Genomic DNA, 13,995 nt, shown 5'->3' with positions numbered 1-13,995 from the left:
GGCTGCTAACCTCAAGGTCGGCAGTTCGAAACTACAGCTGTTCCATGGGAGACAGATGAGGCTTTCTGCTCCTGTAAAGATTTGCAGCCTTGGAAACCCTGTGCAGGGTCACTATGAGTTGGAACCGACTCCACGGTACTTAACAACAACAACAATATTCATTTATCTACTTGTCTCTCCTATTAAGACTAGGAACTCCTTGAGGGTCTGGATTATGTGGCAAAATTTAAGGAACTAAGGAAATGTTTGCTAATCTCACTGCCTTCTAGTCTATTTCTAGGGACCCTGTAGGACAGAATAGAACTGCCCCACAAGGTTTCTAAGGCTGTAAATCTTTACTGAGATCAACTGCTACATCTTTCTCCTGTGGAGCAGTTGGTGGGTTTGAACTGCCAATACTTAGACACTTTGCCTTTTATGGCTGTGTTGACATTTGCACTGTTGATGCACAAGCAATGGTGGGTAAAATTGCTGGTGCCTTAGCATGAAATTAAGACAGTGGGAGCAAGCTGTACTGTCATTATATTCTTTACTGCTTTCACCCATAATAAAAGTAGTGTCATTTTCACCTAAGATTATCCTTGATGAAACTGTAAAGATTATTAATTTTATTAATTCCTGACTCTGAGGCCTGATGTGATGCTGTATGAATCGCAGCCCGATTCGTAACCACTACGCTACCAAAGCTGGAAGACCCAATTTAGAATGAAGACTTTATGGCAGCAGATTGTAAGGCCTTTCTTCCACAGCACCACTGGGTGGATATGGACCACCAACTTGTAGTTAGTAGCTGAGTACAGACTGTTTGTGCCATCAGAGAGCTCCACAGATAGAACCTACATAAAACTCTGTAGGGTCCTCAATAATTAGAGTGTAAAGGGTCCTAGAACCAAAAAGTTTGAGAACAGCTGGTGTACGATACAATGGGATTTGGAGATGGAGAACCTAAATTCAAATTCTAGTTCTGTCACTGAACTGACTGATTTTAGTAATTTACCTAAGTGCAGGTTCTAAAGTCAGATTGGATTCATAATTTTTGAATCAGAATTTGCTGGTGGTGTGACTTTGGGTGAGTCATTTTACTTCTGTAATTTTACCTCTATAAATATAGATAATTATATCAGGTTGCTGTTTAGATTAAATGGGATACTTGTAAAATGTTTACAAGGTATCCAGAACCTTGTAAGAGCTCAGTAAATACTAGCAACCATAATTTATATGAGCTAGTCATTTAATAGGATCCTAGAAAATGGGACAGAGTCCTGGTTTTCCTCATCCTCTCCAAAGAAAACAAAAGCTAAACCCGGAACACACTGCTGTCCAGTCAAATGTGACGCATAGCTGACCGTGTAGGACAGTAAAACTGTTCCATAGGGGTTCTAAGGCTGGTAATCTATGGGAGCAGATGCCACATCTTTTTCCCATGGAGCAGCTGGTGGGTTAAAACTGGTGACTTTCCAATTAGCAGCTGAGTGCTTAATTGCTGCACCACCAGGACTCCTAGAAGCTGTTTGTTTTAGTCAACTGCTGCTTAGTCAGCGAGGAGCAGCTGTGGGTTTGAATCACTGACCTTGAGGTTAGCAGTCAGTGCTTATCCTACAGCGCCACACCAGGACTCCAGAGGCTATTTGTTGTTGTTGTTTAGTGCTGTCGAGTCAGTTCCAACTCATGGCGACGCTGTATAGGGTTTCCAGGAGCTGCTGGTGAGTTTGAATTGCCAACTTTGAGGTTTAAATCAACCTTGGGGTCAAGTGCTTGTCCTACAGTGCTATATACAAGGAATATATAGACGCTATTTGTTGTTGTTGCTAAGTGCTGTTGAGTTGGTTCTGACCCATAGCAACCCCATATGGGGTTTCCTAGGAGCAGATGGTAGGTTTGAACTGCCAACTTTGTGGTTCAAACTGACTTTGCTATCCAGTGCATTTAGATATCACTGGGGGGACTGGAGTCCTGGTGTGGTGCTACAGGATAACCTACCAGCTGCTCCCCAAAAACCCTTCACAGGGTCGCTCTGAGTCAGAACCGACTCATGGCACTAATTCCAACAACATTTGAGTGGAAGGTGTAAGTAAATTTGTGGATATTTGTATATAACTATTATATATATACATATTTAGTTTTTACTTTATTTTTTTATTTAAGGTTTTTATTTTGGATAAAATTTTAGGAGTCCTGGTGTGGTGCTGTGGGTTAATGCATCAGACTGCAAAGCCATTTGAACTGCAAGGTTGGTGGTTCAAGCTCACCAGCTGCTCCTCGGAAAACCTACACAGGGTCGCTATGGGTCGGAATCGACTCGACAGCACTTCACAACAACATTGTGGATTGAATAAAAGTTTATAGGGCAGATCATCAGTTTTTCATTCAACAAATCATACACCTTCTTTCATTACAATGATTATAATCTCTTCCATGTACCATCAGTTACCAGTGTTTCTCTCTATTCACTCAAGCTTTTTTTTAAGACTCTCAGACATATATCATAATTTACACCACCAAAGGGCACATTCTGCAAGTCTGCCTCCTGGCCACTATCTCTTAGTTCCTCATTTCTCATGAATCTAGAGTCCTCAGTGGCTCCCTCTCTCCATGTCCCTATCTCTGCCTCCATCTTGGGTGTCGATGCTTCTCTGGATAAGGTCCTGCATTTCGCTTGTGCTCTTCTCCCTTGATGACCCTAGGGTCCTCTGTTTCTGGGCTGTAAGATTAACCACTCCCTTGTTTTTGTTACAAAACTTCTACCTTTACAGTTGTGACAGTTGCAATTAGTCATAATAACAATTACTCATTACTGAATCTTAAGAATCTTATCTTCATCTGTCTTAACCAGACCCATCCAGCCAAGATGAAAACTATTCAGTGGGGACTCTTTCTTTCCCCACACACTATTAAACTAAGCTCCCCCTTGAAACATTGTAAGCCAGTCACTGTGCCTTTATCGCTCCTTCATTTTAGGTGGTGTTAAGTGCCGTTGAGTCGATTCCAACTGGTAGCCAATGTATAAGTAGCCCATCCTTATCTATCCTGTGTACAGAGGGGATAGCATTGATACTTGATGTGAAGACTCCGTCCCTCTCTGTTGGTTTTTAGAGTTAGTACCTCCATGAGTATAGGTCAGGTTCATCAAATTATAGCAATTTAACCTCATTTGCTTTATCAAAAAAAAAATTTTTATCTTCCTCTAGTCAGTTTTGATTATCAAGCCATCAAGGCTAGGTCAAATGGGTACTATCTGCAACTTTGGGTGTTCTTGTGCCACCCTTCACACTTCATATCAGCTGGATGCTTCACTCCAGCTCTAGACCTCTGTGGCTATGTCCTTGTCCATAAGCTCAAGTGTCCCCAGGTATCACCATATTTTGGACCAAGCAGCCCTTCTTCGTCTCTCTCATCTCCAGGTCCATGGGAGTCTGTGGAACGTGGTTGAACTCAGCCCATTCATTGCTGCCTTTCCACCTCTTCCACTCACCAGTAGACCCGTGTGGTTGCCAGCAAGCTTACATGCCTGTTCATGTGTTCCCTTTGAGTTTCAGTCTTAGAGGGAGGTTTGACCTGAAGAAACTTGATTGCTTCCCTTGATGGCTTCTGGGCATATAACTATTAATTTGTAAGAAAATATGCTTATAAAGAACAAATTAAAAGTGAAAAACATTCCCTGGACCCTTGTTCTATAATCTATTTAGAAAACAGGAAAGTATCTTATGAACTTCCCAAAGGAATAGAGTGCTCCAGAAAAATGAAATACTAAGAAGAGCTGGGTGAGGCCCAGCATCACCACCAAGAGAGAGTAACTCTTTAAACTTTTCACCTCAGTTCTGTCATCTTTGTTTGGACAAGAATATCTCTTATCCATCCCTAGCAGTTTTTAAATCCTGTCCACCGTCACTTCTTTTAGGGATAACTTTTCACAGCCTCTACGTAGCACACAACAACAACACAGCGCTACTAAATACAAGGGGGGGAGGTGGAGGAGAAAGCCACCAGGTGAAAAGAATCCTTGATTCTTGTCTGCCTTTCCTTTGTACCTTGCAAATGCCAACAGTATCCGTTCACCTCAGCACCCAGAAGTGGAGATCTGGACAGAGTGGCGGCTGCTAGCGCCCCAGCCCGCCTTATCGTCCTGGCCTCAGTGTCTCAACCAGGGACGCGAATCCTTGTTTCTCCAAGGGGTTCCAGCACCATCGCTGGCCCATCAATGGAGTTTAGCCAGCTCGCCACCAGGGACAGGAGGCCTACTTTCCCATCTGTTATGTGAAAAGGTTACACTGCTTGGTCTTGAACCTTCTTTTACTGAAATTCGAAATGCTCTCTACACCTGTAACGTCTTAATTTCTCTTCCGGCCTTTTAAAGACCTCCGGCGTTAGACACACTTTGTCTCAGAGGACAGGGCACAGGGTACTCACGACCCGCCGACTTTTCGCTGCGGCTCCCTGCCTGCAGGGAGGAGCCACATCTCGCGTGAGTCCCTCAACATCTCGCGACACTTCTCGCCAGTCCCCTAGCGCTCTCTTCACCCCACTCGTCGTTGTCCCACTGCGACCCCAGCCGCGTCACCTTTGCTCCTGGTAGCCTGGGCTGCGACTCAGCCGCTGGGAGCGCGGTGGAGCTCAGAGTTCGGCAGGAGCCCGGCGGGGCCGCAGACTCCGCCCTGCTCCGCCCCGCCCTGCCGGGGCTCTGGGATAAGGCCGCTGCCGGGACATGTCTTGCTCCTCCCAGCGAGGGTAGGACAGCTTGAGGTGCAGCGGTGCTGCCAGGTGAGTCCATGACGGCGCTGGGACGGCGACGGGCCGCAGGGAGGCCTGACCGTGTTCGGGCTGGGGGGTGCTGCAGGATGTGATGCGGGGGATGGAGGAGAATGCATAGCCTGAGGCCGGGGAAGGAGTTGGTGGGGTGGGGGTGACCTCGGTGCCCGGGAAGCGCCTCCACCCCCATCCTACGCTTCTGTGTCAACTTGCACCCTAAATCACAGGGTAACGGCCCTGTTTTCATTGGCGGTTCTCCTTGCGGGAGGTGAAGCAAGCAAGGGACTAGTTCCCGAGCTCTGAGGCCCCGAGGGTGGGTGGCGGGAGGCCTGGGGTCGTGGGGAGAAGAAATGCGCCAAGGTGGTCGAGGTAAATTTGTGCTCGGAAAAGGGATAACGTATCGGGAATGATGGAGAAGTTTGCTACTGTGGAGGCCCGGTGTTTGCTATCCTATGGTGGGTGCTGATACCTCTAGTCTTGTTCACTCCCGGCATAGATGCTAAAGAGTAAACTTTTGACGTCTGGAGTGATGTTTGGAGTGGTGAGTGAAATCAATGTTGAAAGGACAAAAATAGAAACACATCCTTCTTTGAGGATGGAAGGCTTTGAGGTCATTTGTAACTTTTCACTGGAGAGTTGGACTTTGTGCGTCTAGATGGTGTGAGCAGGTGTACCGAGCTGTAGTGGCCCCAGGCAAGGTTTCCTGTTTTCAGAATCTGTACCCTGGTCTCTAATTAAATATGATTACGTACACTTGATGTATCAATTAAGAAACGGATTCTTAAGTGAAAAGTTATGTTTTCCATTAGGATTCCTGTAGTTCTGTAAAGTATAAATAAAGGAAGCAGAGAGCTTAAAACCTAGGTGTTGTTAGGGCATGACATACTGACTTAGTTGGCATACATTTTCTAGCTTTGGCAGTAGACGAAGATTGGCAATTGGGTTAAAATACTGTGTTGCAACCAAGTTTTGATTGTGTATTACTTGTGATTCTGAATTTGTTTTATAACGTTGACTAAAAACATGCATTTTTTTTCTGAGAGAACTGAGGGATTGATCTGGTAAGAATTTTGTTTTAAGTACCCTAAAAAAAAATCCAGCTGTTCATTTGTGTTGTATTTTATTTAAAAATTTGTAGCCCCTTAGGTTCCCTTCCTCCTTTTGGAAATAACTGCTCTTAAAATGATTAGTGTGTGTGTCAAGAATTACACTTTTAATAGGAGGAAAATAATTTTCCTGATAGTTTCTTTTAACTTGTCTTTTAGAGAACGAAATGTCATCAGTGGAATCACACCAGGAACAATTGTCCCAGTCAGACCCATCCCCATCACCAAACTCATGCAGCTCCTTTGAGCTGATAGACATGGAAGCTGCCAGTTTGTATGAACCGGTTTCTCCTTATTGGTTTTACTGTAAAATTATAGATTCTAAGGAGACATGGATTCCTTTTAACTCTGAGGATTCACAGTTGCTGGAAGAGGCATATGGCTCTGGTAGGGTGGTGATTATACCTTTTAAAGACTTAACAATCATCTCTCTTAAACTATAATGTAATTGTTCTTGGAGTAAATCCTATTAAAAATAAATTCTAGATTTTCTAGTTAAGTAATCTCCTATATCATGGCTCTGTATTTTGTTGTTGTTGTTGTTGTTAAGTGCTGTCCAGTTGGTTCTGACTCATAGTGACCCTATATAGGGCTTCTGAGGAGCAATTTGTGAGTTTGAACCGCTAATCTTTCAGTTCAGACTGACCTTTTGGTCTAGTGCATCATCCTACGTGCCACACCAGAACTCTAAATTTCTGCATATTTATCTAATATAGTATTTCTTATGTTCTAGCTTGTGTTTCAGACCTGGTTTTTATTTATATAGAGTGTGTATGTATGGGGAGGGGTGTAGGATCACAGAAGAATGAATGCTTTAACTTGTTAATTGTTTTCTTTTATGAAACCAAAAATGGTGCTAGTTATCACTATAGCATCATGATGTTGTTGGTAAGTGCCATGGAGTTGGTTCCGACTCATAGTGAGCCTGTATAGAGTTTCTGAGGAGAGGCTGGTGGGTTTAAAGCACCGAACTTGCAGTTCAAACCGACTTTGTGGTCCAGTACATTATCCTACTTCGCCACACCAGGATTCTGTAGCATCCTGATGATAGTCATTAGCTTACCTTTTAGTCCCTCAAGCCTTATATTTCTTGTTTTAAAAGAGACACTACTATTTCTCCTCCTGGTGTGACGCTGTAAGATAAGCAATGGAGTGCTAACTGCAAGGTTGGCAGTTCAAACCCACCAGTTGCCCTTGGAAGCCCTATAATACGGGGTTGCTATGAGTAAGAATCGACTCAACGGCACTTACCAACAGTTTCTCTTCAGAAGAAGAATAAAACAATGTTTTGATTTAATGTTTCATTAACATTATGAATGTTTTTCACAGTTCATAAAGCGGTTAGTGAAAAATTATCATAAATTAATTTCTAATTTATTTAATGTTTAACCAAGAAAGAGTCTTGTTCACTCATGTGTTTTTTTTTTTTTTTAACACTTAGAGTCTAATTCAGAATTATATTTTGGAGGGTTTATTTTAAAATAAACCTTTTCCCCTTCCCAATTTTTCATAGGAAAAGCTTGTAATGAGAGAGTTGTCCCCACTGATGGGGGCAGATATGATGTTCATTTGGGGGAGAGGATGCGGTATGCTGTATACTGGGATGAGTTAGCATCAGAAGTAAGACGGTGTACCTGGTTTTATAAAGGAGACAAAGACAATAAATATGTGCCCTACTCGGAGAGCTTTAGCCAAGTGTTAGAGGTAATACTTTTCTTTTACAGTGTAAGCCTTGTCTTTTTGCTCTTTTTTTCCTCATTTTCGTTCTTTTCTTGTTTAATAATATTTTCATCCACTTGTGACTTAATTTTGTGAAAATTTCTGGAAAGAATTTTGTTCTGTTTATATCACAGCTGATAGCATTTCCTTTTGCAAGTTAATTTCAGCATAAAGTAGTTCCAGATATTAAAATACTACAGAAATTTTATTATGTCTTTTCCCCCAATTGCAATTATTGTTCTTTAAACCATGACTACTGGATTAGTCTTTTTGACTTTTATCTTTCTTCCTTAAGATCCTCTGAAATTTACTTTCTTCAAATTGGAATTGTTGTTTTAAGTGCTATCGAGTTGGTTTGGACTCACAATGACCCTGTATAGTAGTAGTCTTAATGAAATTGTTAATCTAGTAATATTCTTGTGAATAAGTTCAGTTTTAATAGAAAAGCTATGACAATTAATAAATATATTTTCTTTCAAGGAAACTTACATGCTTGCTATACTTCAAGATGAATGGAAAAAGAAACTGGAGTCTCCCAACAGAGAAATCATTATTTTACACAATCCAAAGGTAAAGAAAGCATTGCCATAGTGTTGGAATGAAAGATTAATTACATAATTAAGGAAAACCAGAACTTCAAACCAATTCAGTCCAGTTTGACACCCTGCTGATTATTTACATTTCTATAAGAATCACCTGGGTATCTTGTAAAACTATAGATTCTGATTCAGTAAATCTGGGGCAGACATACAAAGTCTCAGCAGGGGTCAAACAAGAATTAACTTGTTAGAAACCCTGAAGAAAACTTTTTTACTTCCCACGTAGGGATTCTACTGGAATCCTGGTGTGACACTGGGTAAACACTGGACTACTAACTGCAAGGTTGGCAGTTCAGACCCATCAGTTCAAACTCATCAGCCACGCCTGGGAAACCCCTATACCTGGCTGCTATAAGTCAGAATTGACTCAACGGCACTTAACAACAGCAACAACAAAGGGGTTCTACTTAAGTTACTTTAAAACTTGTAGCTTATACACAAAAGAATTTTACACTCACACAAAAGAATTTCTTATGGAAAATGTACTATTATGTAGAGATATCTTCAATGTGGAAGATGTTGTTGGAAGACCTATTAACCTAATGAAATTAGTGTTAGGGTTTTTATTTCAAGCTGTGAGTTGTATAACTAAACTTCAGTGGAAATTTGACTTACTTTATATTTGGAAAGATATACCCTGACCCTGAATTTAATGTATATATCTTTATTGCTCTGATCTTTTTTATGTTTAAGCTCATGGTGCATTACCAGCCAGTCCCAGGATCAGATGAATGGGGTTCAACACCCACTGAACAAGGTCGACCAAGAACAGTGAAAAGAGGGGTTGAAAACATTTCTGTTGAAATTCATGGTGGTAATGTTAATTATTGATTTTTTCTTACCTTCCAGTGTGCTTATCTTATTGTTTATTTCTTAAGTTGTGACTTTTTTTTCTGTGGCTTTAGATTGCCTCAAAGTTTAAAAAATAATTTTCATCCATGGGTTTGGTTGTAATCTTTAGTCATATGGATTTATACTGAGTTAAGATTAGCATTAATTCATCTGCTAAGAACTTTAAGAGACGTAAAGATTTTTTTTAAAAGTTGGTAGGTATATAGGGGGTGGAGGGGTGTTAAATTTGGCAGTACTAATTAGGTAATCATTAAGTACAGATGAATTGATTTAGTCCTAATTCTAAAAAGTTTGATTTCACATGATAAATTAGAAATTTATTCCATGTAACCCTTGTCTTAAGAAGATTTTCAATTAAGGAAAACTATTTTTCAGTAAGACCTTGTTAATTCTCCATTACTATCTAGGTAGGTCATTTATGGTTGGTTTCATAATATACTTATCTGGATTATAAAATTCCTTTTATCTTGTAGAACAGCTGATTTGGAAATTTGGTTTCTTGGGCAAAGTCTTAGATTAGATTTACTGAAATTTAAAAAGACAAGGGTTTAAAATCTGACGTTTCAAAAACCTACTAGAAATTATTGGGCCATTTGATAAAAGTGGAATATTAAAGCAGTGTTAAATTACCTGAATTAGATAACTATACTTTGGTTAAGTAACAGTGTTCTTAGGAAGTATATATTAAAGTATTGAATGAGTAAAAAGACATGATATATGCACGTGTTTCAAAATGGTTCAGAAAAAGAAATGTGTATTTGTATATGCTAGGGTTTTCTGGTATGGCCCTGTAGGATTAAACACTGGACTGCTTGCTGCTCCTCAGAAACCTTATTACAGGGTCACTCTGAGTCGGAACTGACTCAGCGGCACTTAACAACAACATATGCCAGGGTTGCTTGTTGTTGTTAAATGTTGTCGGTTCCGACTCAGTGACCCTTAAAGCATTTCCAATGAGTAGCTGGTGGGCTTGAACAACCAACCTTGTGGTTCAAACTGACCTTGTGGTCCAGCGCATTAATCCACACCAGGATTCCATGCCAGGGTTTAGAACCAGTTAATTTTTTTGGACCACCTCCTGAGAATTTGCTAAGCACAAGGTTAGCTTTTCAAACCCATCAGCTGCTCTTCGGAAATCTTATACAAGATCCGTATGAGTCAAAATCTACTTGAAGGCATTTAACAGCAACCCTCAGTTTAACAAGATTCTCAGGTGATTCTTATGCATATAAGAATCTATATAAGAATTACCTGAGGTAATGTGGAACAATGTTGAGATTTTATTAAAATGTAGATTGTGATTCAGTATTGTAAGGACCAAACTGATTTTACCTGATTTTGCCTACCTAGATACTGCTTGACTAAACTCTAGTCAGGTTCAGGAAAGCATTTTAAATAGACAAGGCCTCAGTTTTTAGTTCCCTCCAGAGACAAGGTCAATCTCCATTCTGTACATTAGCCTGAACACGTCCTTTAGCTCCAAGAAAATTATGTATAAATAGCCAGGCAGCTCAAGGCCAGAGGCCAGAGGCCAGATGTTTTCCTTTACCCTAGCCTAAGAACAAAGACCACCAGTCCTGACCAATTAAACTGTAACATCTCATAGTTTGCCAATTGTTAACCAATCCAAAGATTGTAAAGCTGAGAAACCTGAGCTGTTTGAAAACTCTATAAAAACCCTACAGACAATGAATTCAGGGTTCTTTCCCTATTCCGATGCATCGGATAAGGTTAGAGACCTGGCTCGAGCTTGAATAAACTTCCCTTATGTATTTGCATCAGTACACGACTCCTGGGTGGTCTTTGGGGACCCCGAATTCTGGGCATAACAGTATGTTGTTGTTAAATGCCGTTGAGTTGGTTCCGACCCATAGTGACTCTGTATAGGGTTTCCAAGGAGCAGCTGGTGAACTTGAACTGTTGACCTTGTAGTTCAAACCGACTTTGCAATCCAGCACATCAATTCACAGTGCCACACCAGGACTCCACGATTCAGTATATCTGTGTAGAAATGCAAATTATCAGTAGGGAGTTGACCCAGTTGAAAGCTGTGAATGCATACACACACATATAGAAAAATGTAACAATTGAAAAAAATTGATGTGTGTAAAAAGACAGGGAAGAAAGACAAGACAAAAGTGGTGGTCAGAGGAGACTTCTGAAACTTGCTCTCCAGTATAGAGATGCTAAAGCAAGTAGAAGTGAGGAAGTAAAAGAGCTGAACAGGAAATTTCAAAGAGCAACTTGAGAAGACATAGGCAAGTATTATAATGAAAAGCAAAGACCTGGGGTTAGAAAATCAAAAGGGAAGAACATGCTCAGCATTTCTCAAGCTGAAAGAACTAGAAAAAAATTCAAGCCATGACTTGAAATATTGAAGGATTCTTTGGACAAAATACTGAATGCTGCAGAAAGCATCAAAAGAAGATGGAAGGGTAGACACAGAGGCACTAAATCAAAAAGAAATGGTTAATGTTTAATCGTATCAAAAGGAAGCATATGATCAAGAACTGATATTACTGAAGGAAGAAATCTAAGCTGCACTGAAGGCTTTGGCAAAAAAAAAAACAACAAACAACCCCAAGGCTACAGGAATTGACGGAATACAAATCGAAATGTTTCAACAAACTCATGCAACACTAGAGCCGCTCACTCATCTCTGCCAAGAAATTTGGAAGACAACTACCTGGCTAACTGATTGGAAGAGATCCATATTTGTACCCATTCCAGAAAGAGCTGACCCAACAGAATGCAGACATTATTGAATAATATCAGTGTCACTTGCACATAAAAATTTTCCTGAACATAATAAAAAAATAGCTACGATAGTACAACAGCAGGGAATTGCCAGAAACTCAAGCTAGATTCAGAAGAGGATGTGGAACTTGGGATATCATTGCTGACATCAGATGAGTTTTGTCTAAAAGCAGAGAATACCAGAAAGATGTTTACCTGTGCTTTATTCACTATGCTAAGATTTTCGACTGTGTGGGTCATGAAGAACTATGGATATCATCACGAAGAATGGGTATTCTAGAACACTTGATTGTGCTTATGAGAAACCTGGATATAGACCAAGAGGCAATCTTTTGAACAGAACAAGTGAATACGGAGTGGTTTTAAGTCAGGAAATGTGTGTATTAGGGTTGTATACTTTCACCATACTTATTCAGTCTGTGGAGCAAACAATCTGAGAAACTGAATTACATGGATAAGAGCATGGCATCAGGATTGGAGGAAGACTTGTTAGCAGCTTGCAATATGCAGATGATACAACCTTGCTTGCTGAAACTGAAGAAGACTTAAAATACTTCTGAAGATCAAAGACCACAGACCAAAGCCTTCATATGGATTGCACTTCAATGTAAAGAAAAAAATCCTCACACCTGGAGCAATAAATAATATGGTAAGTGGAGAAAAGATTGAAGTTGTCAGAGACTTTCATTGCTTGGATCTACAATTAACACCTATGGAAGCAGCAGTTAAGAAATAAAGTGATATAATGCATTAGGCAAATCTGCACAAAGACTCCTTTAAAGTGTTCATGAACAAAGATATTACTTTGAGGATTAAAGTGCTCCTGACCCAAACCATGGTATTTTCAATTGCCTCATATGCATGTGAAATTTGGACATTGAATAAGGAAGACTATAGAAGAATTGATGCATTTGAGTTATGGTGTTGTAGAAGAATATTGAAAGTACTGTGGACTGCCAGACAGACAAATCTGTTGAAAGAAGCACAGCCAAAATACTTCTTAGAAGCCTAATGATGAGACTTTGTCTCTCATACATCAGACATATGTCAGGAGGGTCCAGTCTTCTGGAGAAAGATTATGCTTGGTAAAGTAGGGGGTCAGCAAAAAAAGAGGAAAACCCCTAATGAGATGGATTGGCACAGTATCAGCAGGCATGGGCTCTAAGGTAACAACAATTGTGAGGATGGCATAGGATTGGGCAATGTTCTCTTGTGCACGTGGTCTTTCTTTCTTTGTTGGAGCCTACTTGACGGCTCCTAACAACAAAAGAGGATATGAATATTTCTGTACCTTTTTTTTTTCCCCCAACTTTTCTGTAATTCAATTTTTTTTCAAAGTTAAAAGTTTAAGGAAAACAAAAACAAAAAACCTGGCTCTAAGGGAAGGCTTTGTCTTTCAGTGAGCTCTGTAGGAAGGTTCTTGTCTCTGAGTTTCTGCTCTTGGGAGATCTTCATGTGGCTTGACAACTCTCTTCCACCATCTCTTCTCTTTAGTTTGCCTGTTTAGTTTCTTTTATATCTCAAAGGAGATTGACTCAAGACTAACCCTACATTAATTGTGTCTCATTTTCATAACAAAAACAACCCAATCCCTAATGGGCTTATAACCACAGGCATAGATGTTAGAAGTTAAAACACATACGAGCATTTTGGGAGGACACAATTCAATACATAATACCTGTGTTTATAATGAATGTTTGTTTTAGAATACATGACCAATTATATGGAATTTTTTTTTTTTTTTTCATTTATAGGGGAACCTTTACAAATAGATCACCTGGTTTTTGTAGTCCATGGGATTGGACCAGCTTGTGATCTCCGCTTTCGCAGCATTGTACAGTGTGGTAGGTTTGTATAAAGTATGATCTTTTATGGGGAGTATTGAGTCAGTACTCCTGTTAGCTGAGTACTGTGTTATTCTTGGTCTGTTGTCTTAGCTTCTTAAGATTTGGACAGATAAAGTCAGATGGCAAAGTAGTAAAGCTTCCCAGCTTATACTTAAAGTGCTAGTGAATTTCTAAGGCTAACAGTTTATGCTCTTTAGTAATAATTCTTGAGTAAAAAAGCTCTTCATCCCTATACAGATTTGTCATGAGTTGATGGTCCTATTTCTAACCATTTTACATGTAAAGAGAAACATAAAGATGATATAGTTTAAATGAGTAACAAAAGCTTCAGTCATTTTCGTAACTCACGCTGTGGTAAACCTCTTGATA

General features: G+C 40.1%; 1 protein-coding gene across 1 annotated transcript in view; it reads left to right on the top strand.

Annotated features, from left to right (window-relative positions):
- Window positions 1-4,409: 4,409 nt before the first annotated feature.
- Window positions 4,410-13,995, top strand: part of DDHD2 (DDHD domain containing 2) — a 35,886-nt gene continuing 26,300 nt past the window's right edge. Inside the window, exons 1-6 of the mRNA XM_006859955.1 lie at window positions 4,410-4,758; window positions 6,012-6,239; window positions 7,366-7,556; window positions 8,052-8,141; window positions 8,864-8,984; window positions 13,534-13,623. Of these exons, the coding sequence (XP_006860017.1) occupies window positions 6,020-6,239; window positions 7,366-7,556; window positions 8,052-8,141; window positions 8,864-8,984; window positions 13,534-13,623 (712 nt within the window). The 5' untranslated portion in view covers window positions 4,410-4,758; window positions 6,012-6,019. The remainder of the gene's footprint in view (window positions 4,759-6,011; window positions 6,240-7,365; window positions 7,557-8,051; window positions 8,142-8,863; window positions 8,985-13,533; window positions 13,624-13,995) is intronic.

Source organism: Chrysochloris asiatica, unplaced genomic scaffold, assembly GCF_000296735.1.
Source record: "Chrysochloris asiatica unplaced genomic scaffold, ChrAsi1.0 scaffold00035, whole genome shotgun sequence".
NCBI classification, from domain to species: Eukaryota; Metazoa; Chordata; class Mammalia; order Afrosoricida; family Chrysochloridae; genus Chrysochloris; species Chrysochloris asiatica.
Note: the sequence above shows the minus strand (reverse complement) of the source record. Positions and strands in the feature narration are given on the sequence as shown.